The sequence below is a fragment of the Telmatherina bonti genome (genome assembly GCF_933228915.1).
Source record: "Telmatherina bonti genome assembly, chromosome: 22".
Taxonomy (NCBI): domain Eukaryota; kingdom Metazoa; phylum Chordata; class Actinopteri; order Atheriniformes; family Telmatherinidae; genus Telmatherina; species Telmatherina bonti.
In genome coordinates this window covers 23,046,868-23,071,562 of record NC_136631.1, presented here as the reverse complement: position 1 = coordinate 23,071,562, position 24,695 = coordinate 23,046,868, and the positions used below count along the sequence as shown (strand labels likewise).

Sequence of the window (24,695 nt, the reverse complement as noted above, 5' to 3'; positions counted from 1 at the left end):
ATGGCCATTTCTGTCTCCGTCCAGTGTCTCGGACTCGTAATACTTGCAGCAATCCTCCTGCAGACCATCGCGGTTGCCGTCAGCTTTATATACTTCAACAAGGTCCTTAACACGGTAAGACACGCGTTTGGCTTGCTTAAGAGTTAATGAGTTAAAAGATCTGCTCTGACCAATTTATGGCGGCATATAAAACAACTTAGCAACAGCACTTTGACATATTTGTGGAGACAAAGTAGCACCCTTAAAAGAACAGCTTCAACTTGGGAATAAAATATTAATTTGGCCTATTTAACTACACGCTACACTTTTAAAAGTCGTAACATGCTTAAAGTGACATGACAGCTATAGAATAGCGCCATTACTTTCTTCGATAAATGCACCAGAAAACTAATTTTGGTAGGACCAATGGTATTACTGGGCTGAGTCCTATAACCCTTTCTGCTGGGCGAGGAGAAAGTTGGGCGAGTAGATAACCTGAAACAATGAAAGGAAATGAAAGTAGTTCAGACTGAATGGCTTGTGAGATGTGACACCTAAAAGCAACACATTTTAAATGGTCGGTGGACGAAAACTACGTGATAAGTGGATTTTTGAAAACTGTTCAATCTGACGAGTCCTGTTCTGACCTCTCATTGGCTCAAACAGTAAACGGCCCGCCTCAAATCAGTCACACCTGGGGTCACTTAAGACTTAATTGCCATGTTTATTCTGAGTTGGCTTGAAAAAAAATATTTTAAAAAATGGCAGCTTGTAGAGAAAGATAGTTTAGTTTCTGATGGTTCATTCATATTTAGTTAACATTAAGAGGACAAATGTTACTGTATAAAATTTGAAGTTGACAGGTGGCATCTTTTTTTATTTATTTTTTTTTAATCATTTTAACATGTTGGGACATCAGTGTTTCAATCTATCATAAAGCATTGTGTCCTTGGACATAATATTCCTTTTTGTATAAACAGACAACATTTGGTACATAAAAATGTACGCTGACAGCATTGTGCAAAATCATGTTTACCAGTTTTAAGCACAAATGCTGTACATACCCAACTGGTCTGTTGCCTCACTGCTTTTAGGACTTGAATTAACATTTAGCCGTGACAGCCTTTTATCTTTCAGAGCTGTTTGTTTTTTCTTACTGATGTGTAATGCATTGGAGTTTTCACTTTTTTACTTTTGCCTTCACACGCTGCTTAGTTAAGTTTAGGCATTTAAGACCACTTAGATTTAGGAATGCATCATTTTTAATTTAAATTTTTTTGTGTGTGTTTTAGCTGAGCCAATCTGCAAAAAACACGTAGCCAAGACCTGTTACAGTAACAAATTTTGAAAGAAAGAAAGAAAAAATATTGCGACCAGCAAACTTATTATGTGCATTTTTTCTTTGAGTGATTAATTAACTTATTGCATATTGCAACAGGCCAAACGTAGCCAACCCTTGCAACATTATAAGTTCACTGTCAACAGTATAATCCTGTAATAGCATGTTTTCTGGTTGGGGGCACAGTCTCAGCTTGGACTATTGTTATCTACCCCCAACCTACCCACCCACTATAAACTAGAAATCCAGGAGGCTGCATGGTGGTAAGGTGGTTAGCACTGTGTTCTCACATCAGGAAGGTTCCTGTTCCAAAACTCACCTGGGATTTTCCTGTGTTTGCATGTCCTCTCCTTGCATGCATGGATTCTGGTTCTGCCGCTGTGGACTGTGCAAGGCCACAGTTAAAAAAGCATGCAGGCTAGATTAATGGGTGTTTCTAAATTCTCCCCAGGAGTCAGTGTGAGTAGTTTGTCTCCCTGTGGCCTTGTGATGGATGAATGAGTGGTTCAGCGTTGGCTTGATCCATTTACTTGTACTTTTATATAAGTTATAGTCTGTGTTGTCTGGTACTTCAAGGTGCCAAGAAAAGATAGGTAACGAAGGTCAGAAAGATTATTTCTCCATGTATCTTGTGTTAGCACCTCTCCTGTTTCTTGTTTTGTCGTTTCTACTATCTGAAACCATAGAAACTACGTCACAAGCTGTAGCTGTGTTCAGGCAGCAAAAAATAACCATGTCAATATTATTTATTTTGCATTCCCCCACTTGGCAGTCCTCTGGAATGTTCTCTTAAATGTTCTTTGCCAGAACAAATTGTTGGATGTTCCTATCTCACTCATACCTCCCTCACTATGTGGTTCAAGTTCTATCAAATTTTTCACAGACCAATTTTTAAACAGTGGCTCAACAGAAAAAAAACCCACTATGAATAAATGAATTCATCTACTTTGGACCATTATTCTACACACTCTTTCAAAGATTTTATTGACCATTTGTTTACTATGAATAAAGAGATCATTTCTAATGGAACATTTTCACTTCACAATGACAGATGCAGGAGAGTTTTTCGCAGAGTAGTGTGTCCTGTTTGATAAATGCGAAGTTGCAATCGGAGTTTGAAGATCCACCAGCTGAGAACAAAAAGAGTGATGCCTGTTGGCAGGTCACGCAGCAGCTCCACTACCACATCGAGAAGGTTTGACTTTTCTTTTATCTAATCTAACTTGGACATACATTGTTTGACTATTTTCTTATCATCTTTTTCTTTTTCTCAATTTAAAAAAAAAAAGAAAAAAGAAAGAAGTTTTTAAACATTTTCAAATGCAAGAGACCTTTAATCCAGATTACTTTATACTGTGTTCTTGTGTCCATAATGCTGTATCACTTTCAGAAGTAGATGAGTTATCTGTTCATAAATTACATGCACATACACATGATGGACTAAAACTAGGAAAAGCTGCAGATAACCTCTAAATGGCTCTGACTCATATAAAAGGAATACTGCCATGACTTCTGGGCCAAAAGCTGACATTTCTGTGAACCAGATTGATGATGGGATGATATGTTTCCAATACTGATTTAGTTTATTCAGTGTGTGTTTTATGAGGTATGATGGAAAGCATTTATGCCACTGTGCTGACACTTCTCCCTTCCTTTTCCTTTGTTTTCCATCAGAAGATTGCTGACAGATTCCAGACGGAGATATCTACTGCTATGAGAAGTAAGAACAATGCCATTGTTGTCTACTAAAGGGCTTATGTGTGACTTTTTTCCCAACTAGAAATGCCCTGCATGCCATTTGTATTTTTTGGCTTTCCACAGATAAGCTAACTGGAGTGCTGCCTATGTTGCACCCTGGGGTCCGAGGGGTCCCTCTTCCTAAAGTTGCTGCACATGTGACTGGTGTTGCCTCATCAACAAAACTTCCGTCAACACAAAGTGAGGATAATTTAATTTAGTTTAAGCCAAATTATTGAGCTTAATTTGCAGAGTCCTGGAAAGCCAAATTGTGGATTTGTAATGCATCATTGTAAGCCCTCACTTTCCAGAGCATAGGTGAGGAATTAGCTTCTGGGCATCTGCTGCTGCTTTCAGATCTTGTTACATCTTCATACTTGTGTCTGTCAGGACCTGCCAAGGTGCGTTATTATTACCTGGAATGTCAAGTAGTTATATTTTAGAAAGATGTACCCTTTTGTTAGACTTTTTTTCAGTAAATGATGCTCTTCAAAAGGTTTCCAGTTTTAACAGCTTGACAGTAGATGCATTATGTAAATATAGTTGACAGATCAAAAAAGAGGATCAGTATTCAGCAGAGCTTTGACCATTTAAACATTTAAAATGCAATGTGTGAAGTTGCGAGCTTACTAAAATATGAAAATCCTCAATGTCCTGTGTCTAACAGAAGATAATTGTATTAGAGTATAACAGGCAAAAAAGAGGAAGTTTTACTCTTTTTCTTGGTTGCATACTGCATTATATTAGTGTACTGACAAATTGTGGAGTACACTTCTGAACTGATGTAACACGGTGATAAAGTATCCAACCGAGTAATGTTTTCCCGAGCACATTAGCAGGTGTTTTGAATTAGCTGAGCCATTCAAAAACATGTGGCTTTTTTTTTTTTTTTTTACTTCAGCACGTATTTCTCATTCACAGGAATGATTTACAAAGAAATACATGAGAAGCAAGCTAGCCGCCTTTGTATTTGTCTTTCTCATACTACCACTAGGGGGAGCCAAAGTCAAGTTCTGAATCTTCATATTGTAGCTTTAATGGTCCACACGAAATGTACAAATTAATCATTTTCTTTCTTTTTATGCGCACATGTTGGATAATCTTGTGTTCATATTCGGGTATGTCTTCTTTTTTTTTAACCACTTGGCTGTTGACATGAAACAAACCACAAAAAAAAAGTAAAAATAACAGCAGCAACGCAAGCATTTCCACATCTGCTTTTCTGCCGGCACATCTGCTAACATTATTTATAAACTCAACATGTCGTAAACATTTGTTTTTTTATCCAGTTAGCAATGATTGTTAGCACTTAACACTGCACCCTACAGTTTCAAAGGCCTTGAAATTTTGTGAATGAGTGTGCATGTTTCTGTGTTTATGATTGGTGCTGGTTTTAGGCACACGGAGCAGCCGGGGTTACTCTGGCGAGCGCATCAGAGCATGGGATGGTCAGAGAGGTCTATCCTTCTTGCAGAACATGGAGTTGAGGGGAGGAGAGTTGCTTGTACCCAGGGCAGGCCTCTACTACATCTATGCCCAGACTTATTTCAGACTTTATGCCATGGAGGAAACGGAAGGGGAAGCACAAGAGGAGGAGGGTGCTGAGCTCACCCAGTACATCTATAAAAAGGTTAGGCTTCATTTACACATTACAAAATATCAGTTTAAACTAATGGTGGTCGTTCTTTTAAAATAAATATTAGTATGGAAGATTTGTTGTCCCTAGTTATTGTAGAATGAGGAGAAAAAATATATTCCTGTCACACAGGTGTTGGCTAGTATGACAGTAATGTCATTTAAAATGGAACAAATGAAGGCTTTTGCAGAATGCATTGATTGGTTTTCTAAAGAGTCTTTAAGAAAGAAAGCCATCCCTCAAACCTAAATTTTAAATGTTCTTAAATCAAGAAAAAGCAAGAAGGTAATTTATTAGTTTAAGAAATTATGTGAAAAATACAATACCTGTATTACTGTTATGTACTTATACAATACGTTGTATCCTTCTTTGTTTTTGTTGTGGTCTTGGTATGGACTACAGATGAGTTCCTACACGGGGCCCATCTTGCTGATGAAATCATCTCGCAGTGCCTGCTGGCTCCGGGGTCCGGAGCCAGGCGTTTTCTCTCTTCATCAGGCCGGCACTGCCTTTCTACAGCCTGCTGACCGCCTTTTCATCACCGTTAGTAATGCCAGCGCCATGGAGATGGATGGGAGGTCGAGCTACTTTGGTGCTTTCCTGGTGGGCTAATGGAGATGTTGAGGACCAAAACTATAAAAGCACACAGTTGACCCAAGTGAGAGGAGTTCGCTTGATAGCATGGCTGGCTGTTCTGAAGCTACAGGATCAGAGGATACGAGAAGAACTGTGAAGCTGAAGGGCTGTGGTCAAACTAAGCTGTGATGGAACACTCTGCAGCCCAGATGGGCAAGAATGAAGAGGCATTTATTTGCTGTGCTCATACTCCAGCAGCAAACTGTGGCCACATGTAAACCCCACACAGGCTTGTAAAACAAATGTACTCTAAGACAGCAAATATGGACTGTGTGCTGCATTTGGAGAAGTACAAAACTACAGACTAAATATTGTGAATTCTCTCTATTGAGAGCAGTGATGTTTTGCCTGCAGGTGAAACTATTGGAAGTTGTCATTACCTGCTAATGACAGTAGTTTTTGCAAAAATGTGACGTCAACATACCAGGACACAAGAGGTCACATATTTAATATTGTAAATTAAATGAAGCTTCATATTTTTAGCTATGTTTGAATTTCCTGTGTGCAGTGTCTTAAAGGAGTGTATGCTGAACACTTTGTTTATTAATACCCATATTCAGGTATTTTCTTGTAATTGACAAGACTGCCACTTATGTTTTCAGTGATCCTCAACTTAAACCTGGATTTTGTGTGTAACATCTACAGGATATAATTCATAACTCATCCCCAACCAAACTGCACCCAACTGAACTTTGCACACAAAAAAGACACACAGCTGAAAAAGTAAAAAACTATCATTTAATTCATGTTGTATTATGTTTCTATAATATGGCAGTGAATGTTTTAGCAATATTCGTCACTCCTCAAACATGACTTTTTAAACATCAAAAATACCAAAAACTAATCAGGGTTCAAGTAATGCCCAAAAGAAATACATTTTGAAACAAATGCACACACACACACACAGGAAAATAGGTCATTTCTACTGATCATACTGTAATACACCTGCTACTTCTTGGTTCATGAGTGGAGAGCCAAGGTGTTTGTGTGGTAAACCCACATCCTCTTTTTTTCAGTCTTTTTGGTCACAATGACTGGACAAACAGTTGCAGCTGAGACAGTAAACGCAAACACGGACAACACACAGCCTCATGGAATATAAGAGGGCTTCACTGATTTAAACCTGCCCTCCCAAAAAAAGACACCGGTAATAAATCCTTTAACACTCGGTATCAAAAATAATCTCTATGAGTTGGTCTCTGATCAGTTGGGAAACAAACTGCAGTGGACAGATATTTTGTTCCATTAACAACCACCTATGGCTTCAGTTTTATCTAGAAATGCAGTCATGTATAATCAAATGAAACAAAAGTGTATTCTTTTCAAAGACAGCTATAGTCTGTAGTGGCCATACTATGTAAACAATTGTGTGCACAGGAGCAGGTGGAGCTTCTTGTTAATACTCCTATTGCTATGGTAACCAGGAAGGATTGAGTTGTAATTTGGGCAATCAGACTAAGTGCTTGCAATTCATAATCTTCATCCCAACTGATAATAGAGTACATTTCTGCACACACAAAAATCATGGAAGTCAGTCAAGTGCTTTGACATTATCTTGCTGCATGTACAATGCGTGCAACAGTCATGCTCATTAAGACATAACATCTGACAGTACTTGAATTGAGTGAAATAATGGAACAGAAAAGGCATACAGTCATGTATGAGACAGATCTCCATACATTACAAGTGTTCACAATTAAGGTTTCAACACACACAGGGTTAGTAAGGGCTGTCCTGATATCAATTATGCATTTCTCATACATATTGGAGAGTAATACTCACACTGGGATACCACTGCAGCCTTGGTATGATGCTGCAGTTGTTGACATTATGCAAAGGTTGGAGGGGGACAAAAAGAAATCCACACATGCATATACATAGTTGGATGTTTGTGTGCACACACAAAAACCTGGTATGGGTTTCTATTGCCTCTTACAGTATGTGATCTATTAAACAAAAAAAAAAAGCACCTCTCAACTACAGAACATCCTTGGAACATAGCATGTTGAACTACAGACAGGCAACACACACAACAGCGCACAGGCACAATACAGGAGGCTTTGGCACACCCATGCTAGTCTTACTACTCAGCATTTTCCAACACAGAAGAATAGCAGGTTACAAAACTGGACAGACCCATAGCTGCCTTAGGTTGCCTCCCCTGAGGATGGGAGGTACGGGTTGTCTGACAGAAAAAAAAAATGATCGGCCGTCACATTCATTCAGCACCAAGCTGTCTATTTTTTGGAGTTCCAGCCTCTCATCCAATAAGCAGCTCCAGGCTGTCGTCATAGTTGGGATCTTGAGGGGGGCTAGGGGACAGGAAGGCTGTTGTCACAGGTGTCCCTGTTGCTGTGGCGACATTGAGGAGGGTGTTAGCGCGGATGCTGGTAGTTGCTGGATTGCGAAGTGCCGCGGCTGCTGTGATACTGGTCAGGTTGATGCCAAGCGTGAGCCGTGTCTGTTCTAAGGCCTTCTCTGGCACAGCGAAGGCCTCGAGCTTTTTCTCACCGTTGGCCATGTAGGAGTTCTGACAACCTCGACAAATACAATCCAGGCAAGCCTAAGACAAATTTAGAGAAGAACGATAACGTTACTCTGGAATGCAGCGATGCTGTCTTAAAAGCTATGTTTGGGTGATTTTTTTAAGACTTAATTACAAAAATAGAATTTAGTTTATCTGGGCTGGTTGCCTCCCAGGTTTACTGAATTAAAAGGTTGACATTTATTTGGCATTAAGTAAAAGTCAATTTAACAAAATTACATGGTGATAGATGTAAACTTTTAGTGTATGAATTACTGATTAAATACATAAATTATTTGAAATCAATAAATTAAAAGTGAACACTGAAAGGTAATAAGTCTCACCTTGCGGTTGGAATAACAGGGACAGCGCTGTCCCCTACAGGTCAACACAGATGGATTCTGAGTGGCTCGACCACATTTACAGCCCTTTTTCTCTACTGGCTTCTTGTACGGCGGTCGAACAGGTGCTGTCGGCACTAGGCAGCCTGGCATCGGCCGCTGGTCTTTGCCTCGGTCCTTGGTCTTGGAACCGCCACCACTGCGGGCCTTGGCATGGGGCTTCTTAGGGCACTGTTCTACATGCTTCCTGACACCTTTATTGTGGTTCTGGGTGGGGCGACAGAGCTTGGCAGGTGTCCCATTGGAGAGCGATGAGTATGTGTGTGCTGGTACAGTAATGGAAGGTGTGGGTATTTTTGTGTGCAGTGTGTGAGAGGGGTTTGGAGTGTTTACATTTGAAGGAGGCCCCTGCAGGATAGAGTTGATAGAAAGGGGTTTCACCTTTTCCCTGTCACTTTCTGATCGAGATCGCTTGCGGTTAAGGCGGACTGGCATGGGCTTAGAGGCTGGAGGAGGATCGAAGGAAGAAGTGTGTATGTGAACACCGCAGCTCGTCATTGTGTTAGTCCGGCCAGTATGAATCTGTGTGTAGTTGTGGGCTGCATCCAGCTGTATGTACATTTGAGTGTGTGCTCGATCTGTGGTCACATGCGAGTGAGTGTATGTCCGTTCTGGCTGTGTATGAAGAGAATCTCGACCAGGCTGAAGCGGGTCCAATGTCTGTAGCACCTCCTCTACACTGAGGAGCAACACTTCTCCCTCCTCTAGCTCCCTGCTACTAGATTCCCCATCCCTGAGTGAGCACACAGTGCCTGGTGTTGGGGCTAAAGGTCCAGTGGTCAGACTCAGTTCCAAACCTTCACATGCAGTATCCGATACAGACAGGCCTGCATGTGGCTGCTCCTCCACAAGCTCACATACTTCCAGCTCAGGGGATGACGGATTGAGGTCCTCCAGTGCTTCTCCATTGCATTCCTGTGGTCCATTGAAACAGGGAGGATCAGAGGAAGAGCTCTGGGGAACAGCTGACAGCTCCGCAGGAGCAGGTGGTGCCTCTGTGGGGGTAAGAGACTCTGGAGCAAACAGATTCACATCTTTTTCTAGGCTGGGGTCCTCCAGTTCTATGTCTTCTTTGTGTGACATTAGCACTTCCTCTAACAAGGCCATAACCTCTGGAGACCCTCCAACATGGCTGCTGATTGACTGCAGCAATGGTGAATGAGTTACGTAGAGACAGAGCTTCCTGTAGCACTGAACCAGTAAAGAAAGCTGTTTGTTCTCCTGAAAACAACAATAGTCTTTACAGCGGCTGCATGATGGTCTGATCTGCATCTTCTGGCCTTTGCAGCCCAAGCAGACATAATGCTGACACTCTGGGTGTGTGGGAGAAATAGGATCCTGGAGCAGTTTACCTGAGACAAAAAAAAAAAAAAGAGAGAAATTTAGCTGTTATGAATATAACCGCTGTGAGCGAGTAATTTATACTCAACTCCACCTCACAGTAATAATCGTTCATAGAATTGCAACTTAAACCAATCAATCTATTTTTATACTCCCCAGATAAAGGATTCAATATATAGACTCAGAGCTGTTCATAAACCAGCATATTTAGATTAGGCTATAAACATAGACAGCAGCAAGTTACTGCACAGCACACACTGGCAGCATGCCAGTGATTTGTCTGAGAAGGAGAAGAATAAAACTGTTATATAATCACTTAAATGGTAACCTTTCATGGCAAAATTTTCCTGTCTCCGTATATTGAAATAAACTGACTACTTTACCTTGCTTAATCATCATATCCTGGTTGCTTGAGGTATACAACTGACAACTCCATTACTCCAATACAAGTATTCAGAGCAAAAGTGCATCACATCTTTTTTTTTTCTTTTTTGTCGGTAATTTGTCATTGTCCATCTCTGCGAGAGCTGTGTCAGCTTTGAGATTCCACTGGCTGTGAGCAGTGAGTGAATCAAGCATGTATAGAAAGCACATGGCTCTGCAGCAAGCACAACAGATGAATCACCTGTCTTGTCAAGAGGACAGCCTCGGTTGCTAAGGAGACCACTACAGTGAGCGCGAGAAATCGTGTAATCTGCTGGTAGAGCACGCACGCCCACAGTCAATGTGAATAATAAAGAGTTGAAACATGTCAAAGTAAAATTAAACTAAATGTATGATATGAATCAATGAGAAAAAAAAATTCAATGAGACTAAAAAAAACAAACAATTAAAAAACAAACAAACAAACAAGTGTGCTGTTATCATATGATTACACAATGTATGTTGTAATCATATATTTTTTTTTAGGATTCTTACCGCAGACAAGACATGCGAGGGACTGTCGGAAGAAGGGCAGCAGCTTGTACATCTCTGCGAAGGTGTGAGGCTGCCGCGGGTCGCACTGCAGCACGGCCCGGCTTGCAGATACGTAAAGAGAGGTTGCATTAACGGGATTCATAGCGGTATACTCCCCCAGCCAGAGGGAAATACTGTCCAGGAGAAATACCCAGTCGCTTGAAGCGACACGGTTGCAAACAGCCAGGTCTTGGTGGTAAAGGAATGCAGATGCCCAGGTGGGCAACAATAAATAACCCCAATATTTGCAATAAACTACTAAAATATTAATTAATGATAGGCATAATATGAGACAACTAGCATGGTGAAGCGTTATCACTAAACGCGCATGTTAGCTAGTTCTGCAGGTAGCTAGCTCAAGTTAGCATCACCGGTTTGTTGTCGCCGCTTCTTATTGAAGAGGTCTTTCATATCACAAACGAAGAGTCTACTTATTTGGATTATTTAGACCCTAATCTATTATAGCGTACATGCCCCAACCAGCCTAACAGTTAACATTAAATCACATGATCGATGGACCCATGATCAATAGGTTAGCATCGTGAAGCTAAGGTTAGCCTCGTACTCCAAATGTTTTATATGCCAGATAATCGATTATAGCCATGTAGCTCAATTATTGTTCACACCTGTCCCCTCGTTGTCGATTAAATTAATGTTGAGCTAGTGCTATGGTTGAAACTTTGTTTGGCTTGGAGCTAACTAGCAGAACCTGCCAGGCGCGCACTTGATGTAAACAAAGCTAACCAACTAAAGTTAGCATGGCTGAACAAATTAGCTAACGAGGATCCAACCGTATCGCAACCCCCTGGGCCGTTTTATACCCCACACGGAGGATCGGAATGCAAGGTGCAACCGAGAAGTTTAGGATTTTGGTACGTTTTACTATAAAACTCATCGAGCGGTGATCGAAACATAGCGAACTTGCCGTTTTACAAGTACATCAATCGTTCGGTTTTCCACTTTTCCTCTCATCAACCCTTCTCGGACTGCTTGATAATCACGCGAGACTTAGATTAGTTACCCTGGTTACCGTCGTATTCCGAAGGCTCTCGCTGTTATGTTCTTATGTCCATTTTGAACATTAAAAAAAGTGGAAAAGGACTTGACATTTTTTTGTACAACTTGTTATACTCATGGGAAAGTTTCATATTCATAAAAGGAAATGGGCTGACTGCAAGCCGAGCTTTGCAATGTTTTTACAATAACTTTTTCAATACAGCACCACAATTAAAGATCTTGTAAATCCTAAGGCCTTAAAAACTACGGGCATATTGGACAAATTCTTATTTCACTGATATAGTCTATACCTTGTATGATATGTATGTGTATAGACGTATACACAGGTGAAGGGTGAAGATGCTCAATCTTTATGTATTGTCCATGGCCTGCGTATTCTTTTGTACCTATTTTCATTTCATTCTTGACCCCCTGACGTATTAGTTTATGTTCTGTATTTTTTGTTTAATTGTGTAATAAAAAAAATTTTTTAAAAGGGGGGGGGGGGGGGGGTCTTATGTCCCGTCATGACTGCGCCTTCCTTTTATATCTCTTTACTTTATTTTACTGCTGTGAAATATGACATTTATCTTCAATAAAAGGGAGACAGTATAATATGAACCCCGATTATATACAGTATATGGTAAATAATGTGGTATACTGTTTTAAAAAACAGGACTGGACTTTGAAGTAAATATGCTCCAGAGTATTCTGTGGGTGGTATTATTATTATTGTTATTATTATTATTATTATTATTAATATTATTATTTCCAGTTTACTTTAGCCATTAAGTCCGTTTTACGGAAGACAGCGCAAGCGCATTGACGACAAGATCTACCTGACAAACAAAACTCAGGGCTGAAATAGAACACAGCCATTAGACGCGGTCATAAATTTCTTTTTTCTGATTGGTTGTAAAATCTCGCCCCCCATACGCCATTGGTTCAGGTCTGTGCCGTTGAACGCACGCTGTCATTCCTGTGCACGCAGAGCAAAGATGTCGGTCTTCAATGTCGCTCGTAGCAGTTGGGGACTAGTAAATGGTTTGAGGGTCTCTTTCAGGAGTTTAGCGCAAGTGAAATACGGCGCACCATCAGCACCAGTGCCGCGGACGAATCGCCTATGGGACTGTCGCTGGTACTCGGTCAGCCACCTCTCTGTTAGGGAGAGGATTGAAAAGAAACGACAGGCTGCGCTGGTCGGGGGAGGTCAGAAGAGAATAGATGCACAACACAAAAGGGTAAAGCCAGCAAACACCTACCACATGCGCATTTTTATGCTTTAAAAGCGCTAAATCCAGTTCATTTCATATAGATATCAATCATGCTGATTCTCTGTCTATATGAATTATATCTGCCAACGTTATGTAGCTACTATTTATCCTCATTCAGAAATATCACACAAACCTCTAACAGTAACAGGTAACAAAACAAGCAGTGGATAAAGTAGCCTGATATTGTTTGGACTAAACTGTATGTAGAGGTGCATAACTTGGGTCTTGTTTTGTAGGGTAAGTTGACAGCCAGGGAGCGAGTTGAACTCCTCCTGGATCCCGAGTCTTTTATAGAGACCGACATGTTTGTAGAACATCGCTGCTCTGACTTTGGTATGGTGCAGGACGGCAACAAGGTAACAAGTCGCATCTGAAGCATCTACTCTGTGCAATAGAAAAGAGAAAATGTTAACTGATTTGTTAATTGATTTTTTGTTTTGCTTAGTTCCCCGGTGACAGCGTAGTGACAGGCAGAGGGCGAATCAACGGCAGGCTGGTTTACGTGTTCAGCCAGGTACAGTCTGCAGTCACTGGACAAAAGACAACGCATCGTTGTTTTAGCAAATGCCTTCATTTCATTTGTTTATCTGCATTTTCTGCTCCTTTCAGGACTTCACAGTCTTTGGTGGTAGCTTGTCTGGAGCTCATGCACAAAAGATCTGTAAGGTAGACTGAAATCTTATTTACCATACTATTAAAATATGAATTATTGCTTGTTGCACTGTAGATATATTTGCATTGGTAGGTTTTTTTAAAAGTGTTCCTTCTCTTCAGCTAATTATTTTTTTTAATGTTTGTCTGCTCAGATCATGGATCAGGCCATGACAGTTGGAGCCCCTGTCATTGGGCTGAACGACTCTGGAGGAGCTCGGATCCAGGAGGGAGTGGAGTCCCTTGCTGGCTATGCAGATATATTCTTGGTGTGTTTATTTGTTGAAGAACGTTTCACCCTCATCATTGCTGGAAGGTTTCGCTCTGATTTTTTTATCTTCTGCTGATGAAAAATGAAAAGGAAACATTTTCTGTTTCCAGAGGAATGTGTTGGCTTCAGGAGTCATCCCTCAGATCTCCCTCATCATGGGTCCCTGTGCAGGGGGGGCTGTCTATTCCCCTGCCCTGACAGATTTCACTTTCATGGTTAAGGTAAACGGCTCATTAATAAATTGCACTTAGAAGTAAGAAAGCATTTTCAAACTGCTGTGTAAGGTTAGACCAAAGAGAGAGTTTCAATGATACAAACCTGACCATTGTTTTTGTGTACATAGGACACGTCATACCTGTTCATCACAGGACCAGATGTTGTGAAGTCAGTCACCAATGAAGATGTGACTCAAGAGGAGCTTGGAGGAGCCAAAACTCACACCACAGTATCTGGTCAGAGTTGTTAAATCATTGCATTCATAAGAGTTGTTTAAATGTCTGTCTGCTGCAGCCACTTACTCTCATTATGTCACAAGTGGCATCTTTTCTGAAGGAGTTAAACAAGAGAAAGCAGATGCAGGCTTACTCATCAGATCAGTATTACTGTAAATGTTTCTAGAAGAGCTGATCTTTTCTGTTGTTTTCAGGTGTGGCTCACCGTGCTTTTGAGAATGACGTTGAGGCTTTACTCAACCTGCGAGAGTTCTTTAACTTCCTGCCGCTCAGCAATCAGGACCCTGCCCCCATCAGGGAGTGCCACGACCCCAGGTACCCATCAACCACACAGTGTTTTTAAATTTATTCGCATTAAAAATCCTGCTGTGTAAAATTTTAAACAAAATGTAACGATGTGGCCTTTTGAATAGAAGAGAATAGATAAGACTTAGTTGTCTTTACACTATGAGGTGCAACTAAATTAAGATGCTCAGCCAGTACAGTCTGGAAATTACAAGAATAAATGGTCATTCATAAAAACAGTAATTGGGGGGTTAGTGGTTTGAGACCTGCTCCCCAAGTCAATCTGTTCTTGTGTCTCAATTTATTTAACTGAAGATGTTATAAATACAATAATACCAGATGATGACAATAAGTAAACTAATTATATTTGCTTCTTTTTTCTTTTTGCACAATATATTAATGTAGCAAGAATTTCATGTATTTCATTTGAAAAGATTAGACATGGCATTTTTACTATTATGTTGCATGACATCCTCTTAAAACAACATGACTTGTTGGGTATAGAGGACATAAGCTGCAGTAAATTTGACTAAATGTTTTCTCACTTTAGTTTGACCTTGGATTTCCATTGCTTAACAGCAGAGAGAGAGCATAATTTTTTTGTGTGTTTGGAACGGGAAGCATTGAAAACTTGCAAGACAGTGGCTCAGAGGTACAAAGTTGATGATCCTTGCTCACCATACCATGTGCATCAGTGCATCCCCCATATAAACCATTACAGATGATCATTTCTAAGCATTCACCATGTTGACATATATATTATCATTCCTGCATTAAGCATGATAAAATATCGACAGCAGAAACAAAGTTGTCCCTCTGAAAGGGTCACCCCAGCAAATCATCGCACAGTTGAATTTTTGGCACATGCATTAAGCCAGATGCCCTTCCTAATGCAACCCTCTGCATTTATCCGGGATTGGGACCAGCCCTCAGAGAACAACGGTGTCCCCCTTGGGGCTGCAGCAGCGTAGGGGAGCAGGACTCAAACCGCAAACTATCAGATCACAAGGCAAGCAGTTCTCATAGCTGAAACAAAGTGCTGCACACAAATGGATCAAAATATAATTAAAAGCAAAAATACAAGAAACATGAGAACAGTTGAAACTAACTCCATAAAAACCAATAAAATAAAAAATAGTAGTTAAATTGATCTTTGTCTAATTTCATGAGGCCTGCTGGGGTTTCAGCTTGACAACTGTATATCAGTGTATGCTTACCACTAGCCAAGCTGAATCAAAGACAACGGCATCACTATGATCAATTTCCCAGTATGTCACTTAATATGGTGAAAAAAATTTGACAGAACATCCTGTGAAGAAAATACATTTACTTTAGATAAGTAATTCTAACCTAAATGGACAACTCCTCTTTGCTTAGCAACCATATTTTCCAAACTATGGTATGCAGCTAAGCAGCCAATCAGAATGACTGTGATTGGTTAGAAGTGTGCCATGTTTCTAGCACTGCACTGAGTCTAGGATGTTGATACACCTCATCAGCACTGAGAGCACCTGCACAGGTGTGTGGCAGCACACAGTGCGGGAGAGAAAATGAGTAAAACTGAAAGGAAAGCTCTGTCCTTGTAAATCTACCCAGAGAGAAACATTCATTTTATGCCCCACAGACTTAATGTTTGTTTGCTCAGATTTAGTTCTGTTTTGAGCAAATGTAACTAATGTGCTTGCAAAAAGCATTTTTCTGCGCTTCCTCAGGAATGACGCACAATAATAACATCGAACAAGCCTGACTTGTGTTCTGCCTGCTCTCTCTTTAAGCGATCGCCTGGTAAAATCCTTGGACACCATTGTCCCGTTTGAGTCAACGAAAGCCTACGACATGTTGGATATTATTCACGCAGTAAGTGCAGAAACACACAATATCACATATACAGAAAAACATTCCATTCATTGCATCATGACGAGTTTACTTTTTCTTTAAATTTGTTCAGATAGTGGACGAAAGGGACTTCTTTGAGATCATGCCGGCCTACGCCAAAAACATAGTGGTGGGATTTGCGAGAATGAATGGGCGCACTGTGGGCATTGTGGGTAACCAGCCCAAAGTGGCTTCCGGTAAGCAAAAACGGGTCGTATGGACGCATTTTTAGTTTGACTGGTCAACCATGATAAATACGTCTTCTTTGTCAGGTTGTTTGGACATCAACTCCTCAGTGAAGGGAGCACGCTTTGTTCGTTTCTGTGATGCCTTCAACATTCCTATCATCACTTTTGTGGATGTACCGGGCTTCCTGCCAGGTATGCTTGGAAAAAAACATCGACTTCTTGTAAACAGGCTGGATTCCAGCTCTTTGTCATGAGAGTGTCAGTGTGAAGAATAGATTGCAAGAAAATGCACACACTCACCTGAGATCACTCCCATTCCAACCTCTACTGGTTTTCATCAGGTACGGCTCAGGAGTACGGCGGCATCATCAGACATGGAGCCAAACTGCTGTATGCCTTTGCAGAAGCTACCGTACCAAAAATTACCATCATTACTAGAAAGGTGTGTTAACATAATATTAGAAAGGCTAAAGTAGCCCCTAACCTGATGAACATATTTAATGTAACATGATACTATTTTTCCCATAGATGCTTCATAATGAAAGATATTTAAACTGTCAGTAAAAAGTTCGGACACACTTTGCTATCAAATCCAAAGGGGAAAGTGTGTCCAAACTTTTGACTAGTAGTGCATTTCATTATTTACAGTTGAGCACCTGCAGGAAGTTGTGCTTTTAAACATGCTAGCTGCAGGTTTAATCATGGTTTGTCTTTTTGTGTCTGCATCCCAGGCTTATGGAGGAGCCTATGATGTAATGAGCTCCAAACACTTGAGGGGAGATGTGAACTATGCCTGGCCAACAGCTGAGGTTGCTGTCATGGGTGCCAAGGTATAATTAAGCTCATACTTTCCATTTATCCTTTTGTGCATCAACTTTTTTTTTTTTTTTTAATGTTCAGTGTGGATTCCGTCTTGTATTTCCACAGGGCGCCGTTCAGATTATATTCAGAGGGAAGGAAAACCAGGCGGAAGCAGAGGCTGAGTATGTGGAAAAGTTCGCCAACCCCTTCCCAGCAGCTGTCAGAGGTAAATCTTTTTGTAGTGAAACAGACGTGACAATGCTATTTCTCACAGGTTTCAGCTGCACACATCTACCTGAACTGTGCTTGTTTCAGGTTTCGTTGATGACATCATTGAGCCAGCAACCACTCGGAGGAGGATCTGCAACGATCTGGAGGTGCTTGCCAGCAAAAAGCAGGTCAACCCCTGGAAAAAGCACGCCAACATTCCTCTGTAAATCCCACCCAGACCGCCTGTATGATACCATTATGTGAAGACACCTGCTGTGGGATTCTTTTACTTTAAAATGAACTGAAACAGTTTATTGTAATGACAAGCTTGTCAAGCACACGTAGTCAGTCGTATTTGTTTCTCGCTACTGTTTACCACTCCATTGAAAGCAGCCAAGAAAGAATCCTCTCCGATTTGTTCCCGTCACCTCACGATTCAGTTTTAAAGCTAAACCCCCAGAAAATATTTTAGATTTTGAAGAATTACTTGTTCCCTGTAGCCACGGTGAGATCATGTGTTTTTTCCAACTTTTTTTCAGAAAATATTCTTGGAAAATCTTAAAACATTTAAGATAAACCTGAACTAAATAATTCTTTCAGTACATGTAAAAGATTGTCCCATCAGCAGTGGTCATATTGGTTACTGCTGATCATGTACAGTTATTTTTACAAACATGATTGCATCTGAAAGAACAAACTACATGTTAGAAAGAAAAAAAAAAAGGCAATTTCAGCAAAAAAAATACTAGTGTACGGTTGTCTCTTGTACCGACAGTGTTTAGAGTGTTCATGTACTGTATAGACTTTTTTTCTGTGCGCTCAAACACACTCGATAAATTCAGTCTCCATCATTCTCCAACTTGGAAATGTGCCTTTCTGTGGCAGCGTCTGTTCTGCTGTCTGTAAATAAATCTGCTCAATACTATACACTACATCTAGTATATTTTCTCTAAAGTCAACACAGTTATAAGAGAACTTGACAAGTAAGTGTGTTATGCCCAGAAAATTGGCTTTAATAAAGTGGTTAGCTTGTCTTGTCTGCGTGCTCATGTTCTGAGGTATTGCAAATTCCTATCAAACCAAAGGACATTGCAAAAGTTGTGATGAATAAAACTATGCAAAATAAAGTAACAGGATCTGTAGAGATTTTGGGTTTGTATGATAATGACAAAGCTTGCCAGCTAGGTTGGTTTTATACATCTGTCCAAACTAACCATTACCTGTTTACAACACAGGGTTTGTTTTTTTTTTTTAAAGAAGACATTTGCTGGTTTATATATTGATTACAGATTTTATTAAAAAGAATTTGAGTTCAAGTTCACAAAAGAGAGAAAAAAAAAGGGGGGGGGGGGGGGAGGCTTTTAAGAGTATTTTAGGGCAACTGATGTCAAATGCACTGCAGAAAAGATCCAATTGTCTCTGATATTTACAGAACTGCCATCCAGCCAATGAGTAAAGGTTATCAATGATTGATTACCCCAACAAGAGGGTGAATAAAGGTATGGCTGAAAACCTAAACACATTCAAACACATCTGCCAGACACAAAGATCCATCACTGCACTGGATATGAACAATGACAACACCAAATCATTAACCTCTTGGATCCATGAACACTGTTGCCAGGTGCAAAAAATATAAGTGACTTGTTTGAACTTGTTAAATGAAGGGGGAAAAAAAGCTTCTGATATTCTGCTTCAATACTTAAGTGTTAAATGGTTACAATCGAACGATACAGCACCTAAAAAGCTGGTGTCCTTGGTAACCGTCTTGATATGATTTACAGGTGAAAGGAAGGGGATGGAATATACTTTTAAGTATGTAGGCCACGATTTGGCAACAAACAAGATACATATTCAAGAAAAAAAACTGTACAAACATCAGACAAACAAAAACACACTTGATTTAAAACTTTAGTACTAAAGCTACAGGATTGAAAATATGTTTGTCTTTTTTTTTAAAACTTTTACTTCAAAAAGCCGTTATTTGGAGAGTGTGTGAGTGTGTGCAGGGGAAGTTTTCTGTCAAAGAATGGTTGAAGATGCATCTTCACAGTCAAATAATGCTTTCTTTGCTTTGACAGCACACACAAGACAGTTAGGTCATTTCCTCCAGGTTGGCAAACAGCTGTTGACATCTACGTGTATGGGCCTCGACTTAACCATCATCATCACCAACACTTGACACATCGTACACCACATACAGGAGATGGCGAACAGAGAGAAGAGAGGTCAGTGGGTGCTAATAGGAGCAAACAGATAAAACATGTAGTACTGACGTCCTCTCTATGCTGGATTTAACCAGGAGGTTTGAAGTGCAACACCAAAAGAAAAGGGAAGGGACTGTACAGAGCGTCACGCTGCCCAGCGATGCTTACCACGAGCAGAGTCAGACAACTGTACATCTGTGTAGCAGAAAACTGTAAAAACTGCAAGTGCTCACGAGTCGGCTGCCACCACTTAACAAGAGCTAAACCGACAGGCTGAAGAGAAAGAGGAAGAACAGGAGCGACGTGAAGCTCTTGAATAATTCAGAGTAGATTGTGGAACCTCCAGGTTGGGGGAAAAGAACAGAGCAGATCCTTAGCTTCCAGCTGAGATCCAGCTGATGTGGGATCCATCAGTGGATCCGCCGGACAAGCATCCTTCCAACATGTCTTCGAGTAAGAGAGACGTACTTGAACATTGTTTATTCTTCTTAAGAGTTTGATTGGCAGGTGATCCGGGCTAGACATCCTAAAAGCCCATATCCAGATCAGAACATGGGCATACTGAAACCCTGGTAGAACAGAGAAAGAGGAGAAAGTCATCAAATTTATGAATCAATAAAAGTTATCTAGAACTCCTTTTAGTCTTTCACCATGACCATAAAGGATGATTATAATATTCATTAAATTAAAAGTATTAACTTATGGATACAAAAAGTAGGATGAGACTTACCGACTCATCTTCAATCATTGCTGCTGAGTCGAAGAAGTCCGGTCTTAATTCTGCTCTTTCACGTCTGTTCCTTGATGGTGGCTGGGAATAGGGGAAAAAAAAGGTATGTTGGATTTGAACAAATCAAAAAGTGGTCTAACAGCAGTTCATACATCAAGCAGTATACTGACCAAGTCGATCACCATGGTATCTTCAAACTCCTCATTCATGTCCTCTAGCTGGCCTCGCGATGACATCATCACATCCTCAAAGATGGGCTCTGCATCATCCTCCATGAGCCCGCGCCTGAAGGCAAATGTTGGTTAAGTTAAAACTGGTTTAAAGGAAATTGGTTTTTACTTTAAGATGTAATGTTTAGAAGCTTACACAGTCTGCCGGACGCCCTGATTGCTGCGTGACTTGATGTAGTTCATGCTTGTTCGGTCCTTTCTGTTCACTTCCTCCATCTTCTGCTGGCCGAGCCACGACATCTGCATCTGAGGACTGGAGACAAACCGATTCAACATGATCAAAGTAACACAGAGATGTAAACAAATCAGTGTGAAAACAACAAAAGATGCTTTGTCCTATTGTACTCCAACATCATTTTAAAACATTTTGCATCAGTATAAATTATAGATAATAAGGACATGAACATACTTGTGCACAAAGTCGTTCTCTGACCCCGGTTCTGAGTCCGGGTCCGGCATGTGTTCTGCTGGTCTGTTCTCTCGGAGGACTGTTGAGGTGAGCTGTGGAGTCTGGAGTGCTCCTGGTGTCTGTAAGGTGTCATTTCGCATCATCCACGAGCTTTCCACACTACTCTCTTCTGAAATTAAACACAGGCGCAGACAGAGTTTTAAATTTCAGCAAACCAAACGGTATGTAATTATTAACATGTGTTCTGATAATAAAAACAATAGAGGAAAGCCAGACCTGACAAACTCTGTGCTGCTGGCTCCCCCTCGATGCGTTTCTTGTGCAGCGGCGGTCGCCCTTTCTTGCTGCGGACCGAGCCGGTTTTGCTGCTGGAGCCTGACGTGACGGACATGTGGTCCTCGTCTCCTCCTGTCAGCAGACTGTTTCTGTAGGAGATCAATGGCAGCCATACGTCCTCCCGACGCTCCGACATAGACTCTGACATGAATTTCTCCAGGTAGGAATGGCTGAAGAAAAATGCAAACATAGAACAATTTAATCAGGCTGAACTTACAAAAAACAAGGAATTTTAGTTTTGTCAGAATAAAGATACAATGAAGGAGGCTTACACAGTCTTTTTGTCTTGACGGATTAATTTAGAGGAGAATTCACTCAGGACCTCCAGGAAAGCCAGGTTAATGGGAGGAAACTCTGATCCTCGAGGATTCTGGTATTTAAATGCAAACTCGATCCCATCCCTGACACGACAGAAGAGAGAGAGAAAGAAAAAAAAAAAAAAAAGAGACAAAAATGTGTAAAATAACAAATCTAGCAGGTACAGTAAAAGTATGCATCATGGGAAACACTGACAGCAGCAGTGTTTCCAGTTTAAAAACAGAACACATCACTCAGGATCCAACAAAGTATTTTACAATCGTTCTTCTCACTTGTGCAGCGTTGCAACAGCCTCCCTGGTCTTGATCTGATCCAGGCCGAAGGTGAGGGCAAAGCGGCGGGCCAGCTCCTTGATGCCGCTCACGTGAGACGATGTTCGATCCAGGTTGGGACCCTGATCCTGCAGCAGCTCGTTGAACAGCTGAAACACAAACACACACGCAACAGCATGTAAGTGTTCGCTGTGTGCACTGTACAAGACAGGAAAGACTGCTGTCAGTCTCACCTGCTGCAGACTGAGGATGAGCGTCTTCGCACACAGAATCTTGTCCGTCTGTCTGGTTTTACTGAGAGTTTCCTTGATGATGTCGCCATAATCATTGTAGTACTGAGGAAGAGAGATGAAGCAGTTAAAATGCTGTGCATGACAGTAATAAAAATTACCACTTTGATAAATCTATATTACAAAGAGAAGCAGTTTTTTCCTTATTTCATAAGTCACCATTTCCCAATGTCATATTCAGTCATTGCTGCTACTGAAACTGTTGCATAGTTGTTAAACTTGTATTCCAGTAATGTCAAGTTGTATTGGTCGGTGCAGAGTGCAGACGAACACACCTTCATGTAGTGTTTGAAGATGTCAGCAGCAGCAGGCATGTCTACAATGTCGTAGATGATGAGTTTACAGAAAGCTGCGAGCAGGTTTCTCCTCTTGTGCAGAGCCTCAATCTTGTTGGCCTCGTCTTCTTCGTCTCCCTCTGCACACAATTCAATTCAATTTAACTTTCTTTGTACAGTGCCACTTCACAACAATGTTGTCACAGGGCACTTTACATTCACATCATTTCAAGCCAATTCATACATATCCTATAACAGAAGCCAACTGATTGCATCGAGTCATGACTTCGATCCAATCCCCCATCCTGAGCATGCACATGGCGACAGTGGGAAGGAAAAAACTCCCCTTTAACAGGAAGAAAACAGGCAGAAATGGGAGTGAAATGGCAGAGAAAGTATGAAATGTTCAAACTTATGTCATTTATACTTGATGTGCTAAAAATATGACTAGATTTCCAACTTTCTGTGTGATTTCTACTTATCCTTTCAGCCTCCTGTAGCTCTTGCAACAAATAAAACAAAACAAAAAAACATACATAAATCTTCTTACCCATGCTCTGGCTCTCATCATCCTGGTCGATGAAGACATGGTCCAGGACAAAGTTTAGCAGCTCGTTTTGCAGAGTACCATCTGGGTTGAACACCAGGGGCTGGAGGCCCTCCCTCCCTCCAGAGATCAGCTGGTGACTGAAGATCATCAGCAGGTCGCAGAGAAGCATGAAAGCCTGGGCGAGAGGCACAGATACACTTTGATGAAAACAAAAGTGGAGGGAGATTACGGTGATAAAAGAACAAAGCCTTCCATCATCAATCAAACTCGTATCGTATATCAAAGACTGTTGAGCTCTTCCTCCTTTACCTGTTCTTTCACTGGTGTGTTGACGTTGGACAGACACTGCTGGCACACAGCCAGAAAAGACTTGACAACCCTCCTGAGAGCCACCAGGTCATCCTGCACACCAAAAACACACCAAAAACATGTCATTTTGATGTGTCCAAAATAACAAGCACTTTTGACATAAATCGATACACCGATAAGTCCTTGTGGATATCCTCTTTCTAAGCACGACTGATGAAATGTTAACTACAAGCAGAACAATAAATATGATCTGTCATAGAGCTCGGAAAACACATTTAACGTCTTTTTTTAATTGCATTTTTTTACTTGCATTAATTGAAGAGTCCGGACTGATATGATAACCCAAACATTCTTATTGTGTGATTCTGCGACAACGCCAGCAAATGTTGCATCTCTCCATAATTTTTCAAGTTGAGTTCAGAAGATCCTTTGCTTAAAATGCTGCTTTGTCAGAGAGGAACAAGTGAATGAGGTGTTAATGTCTGTTCTACAACTAAATAAACATCAGGATCTTCAGCCTTCATGTGGTGTTGAGTGTCTAGTAAGACCAATGGGAAATAAACCCCTGACTTTAGATTTTTACGCCTAAGCTAGCCTGTTCCTACCGAAATGCAGATAAGCTCCTGTCCCTCTGCACCACTGATGCTCAGACCAAGCACAAACCTGACATCCATACATACTAAAGCATTTAGTGTGAAGTGATTCAAGCACCTTGCTGGGAACGCCTTCTGTGATCTTGACCAACTGCCAGAGGATAGAGTAGTGGGAGCACTGCAAGGCCTGGACGGCGATCTGCTCTGGCATGGAGCCCTGCTCGATGCCCGCCTTTAGCAGCCGGTAGCAGTTCCCAAACAAATCCCACCGTGTCAAGTCATGGGCACTGAAAGGGAAAACAGGACAAAAATACATTAGATTTCATATCTAACTAGTGAAAACTGTTTCCTTTTTTGAAAAAATACAAATAATCATTTTATTGTCACTTAGTATTTCATTTTAAGTTGGTCCTATTTAGAATACTTATTCATAAACTATGGCGCAACACTTACTTATGGAAAGCTGTGAGTCTCTTAAGTGTTGACAATACATTGTAGATATCATCATCATCTGCCTCCTCGGCCTGAAATACGACAAATAGATATTAGTGCAAATGACTTATTATTTTTGCCTGTTAAACCAACACAGATAAAAGAAAAAAGAAAAACAAAAACTTTTCGCT

At 40.8% G+C, this 24,695-nt stretch overlaps 4 protein-coding genes across 5 annotated transcripts in view; 2 read left to right on the top strand and 2 right to left on the bottom strand.

Moving 5' to 3' along the window:
- LOC306772118 (tumor necrosis factor ligand superfamily member 10-like) lies at positions 1 to 6,022 on the top strand (the record flags this gene model as incomplete). Its single annotated transcript, XM_079261531.1, has 6 exons — positions 1 to 114; positions 2,370 to 2,513; positions 2,993 to 3,038; positions 3,140 to 3,256; positions 4,453 to 4,685; positions 5,094 to 6,022. The coding sequence occupies 6 exons, from the start codon at positions 1 to 3 to the stop codon at positions 5,301 to 5,303; spliced, it is 864 nt and encodes a 287-aa protein (XP_079117657.1). The 3' UTR covers positions 5,304 to 6,022.
- A 942-nt stretch (positions 6,023 to 6,964) lies between these two features.
- Positions 6,965 to 10,697, bottom strand: msl2a (MSL complex subunit 2a). The gene is made up of 3 exons (XM_079261782.1): positions 10,512 to 10,697; positions 8,196 to 9,604; positions 6,965 to 7,890 (listed from the first exon to the last, which is right to left on the bottom strand). Exons 1-3 carry the CDS (start codon positions 10,651 to 10,653, stop codon positions 7,588 to 7,590), a joined length of 1,854 nt encoding a protein of 617 aa, XP_079117908.1. The 5' UTR covers positions 10,654 to 10,697; the 3' UTR covers positions 6,965 to 7,587.
- A 1,841-nt stretch (positions 10,698 to 12,538) lies between these two features.
- Positions 12,539 to 18,640, top strand: pccb (propionyl-CoA carboxylase subunit beta). The gene is made up of 15 exons (XM_079262544.1): positions 12,539 to 12,787; positions 13,057 to 13,176; positions 13,266 to 13,334; positions 13,430 to 13,486; positions 13,627 to 13,740; positions 13,853 to 13,963; positions 14,086 to 14,194; positions 14,389 to 14,509; positions 16,255 to 16,336; positions 16,428 to 16,551; positions 16,627 to 16,734; positions 16,884 to 16,984; positions 17,274 to 17,372; positions 17,470 to 17,569; positions 17,659 to 18,640. The coding sequence occupies exons 1-15, from the start codon at positions 12,545 to 12,547 to the stop codon at positions 17,778 to 17,780; spliced, it is 1,680 nt and encodes a 559-aa protein (XP_079118670.1). The 5' UTR covers positions 12,539 to 12,544; the 3' UTR covers positions 17,781 to 18,640.
- Positions 18,641 to 18,915: 275 nt separating this feature from the next.
- The window catches only part of stag1a (STAG1 cohesin complex component a), a 39,156-nt gene continuing 33,376 nt past the window's right edge, over positions 18,916 to 24,695 (bottom strand). Inside the window, exons 19-32 of one of the 2 annotated variants that reach the window (XM_079262432.1) lie at positions 24,526 to 24,596; positions 24,191 to 24,359; positions 23,480 to 23,572; positions 23,171 to 23,345; positions 22,621 to 22,760; positions 22,289 to 22,390; positions 22,056 to 22,204; positions 21,738 to 21,866; positions 21,406 to 21,635; positions 21,130 to 21,298; positions 20,857 to 20,973; positions 20,661 to 20,775; positions 20,491 to 20,571; positions 18,916 to 20,329 (exon numbers count right to left, since the gene is read on the bottom strand). In XM_079262432.1, the coding sequence (XP_079118558.1) occupies positions 20,306 to 20,329; positions 20,491 to 20,571; positions 20,661 to 20,775; positions 20,857 to 20,973; positions 21,130 to 21,298; positions 21,406 to 21,635; positions 21,738 to 21,866; positions 22,056 to 22,204; positions 22,289 to 22,390; positions 22,621 to 22,760; positions 23,171 to 23,345; positions 23,480 to 23,572; positions 24,191 to 24,359; positions 24,526 to 24,596 (1,764 nt within the window). In that variant the 3' untranslated portion in view covers positions 18,916 to 20,305. The remainder of the gene's footprint in view (positions 20,330 to 20,490; positions 20,572 to 20,660; positions 20,776 to 20,856; positions 20,974 to 21,129; positions 21,299 to 21,405; positions 21,636 to 21,737; positions 21,867 to 22,055; positions 22,205 to 22,288; positions 22,391 to 22,620; positions 22,761 to 23,170; positions 23,346 to 23,479; positions 23,573 to 24,190; positions 24,360 to 24,525; positions 24,597 to 24,695) is intronic. The other variant, XM_079262433.1, reaches the window with a different exon arrangement.

Bases quoted from the DNA above. Each gene is read 5' to 3' on its own strand.
- msl2a (XM_079261782.1), bottom strand. From the start codon at position 10,653: ATGAATCCCGTTAATGCAACCTCTCTTTACGTATCTGCAAGCCGGGCC. The intron at 9,605-10,511 runs GTAAGAATCCTA...TTTTTGTCTCAG, and splicing joins CCTCGCATGTCTTGTCTGCG to GTAAACTGCTCCAGGATCCT. The intron at 7,891-8,195 runs GTGAGACTTATT...AATTTGTCTTAG, and splicing joins CCTGTTATTCCAACCGCAAG to GCTTGCCTGGATTGTATTTG.
- pccb (XM_079262544.1), top strand. From the start codon at position 12,545: ATGTCGGTCTTCAATGTCGCTCGTAGCAGTTGGGGACTAGTAAATGGT. The intron at 16,735-16,883 runs GTATGCTTGGAA...GGTTTTCATCAG, and splicing joins TGTACCGGGCTTCCTGCCAG to GTACGGCTCAGGAGTACGGC. The intron at 17,570-17,658 runs GTAAATCTTTTT...TGCTTGTTTCAG, and splicing joins CTTCCCAGCAGCTGTCAGAG to GTTTCGTTGATGACATCATT.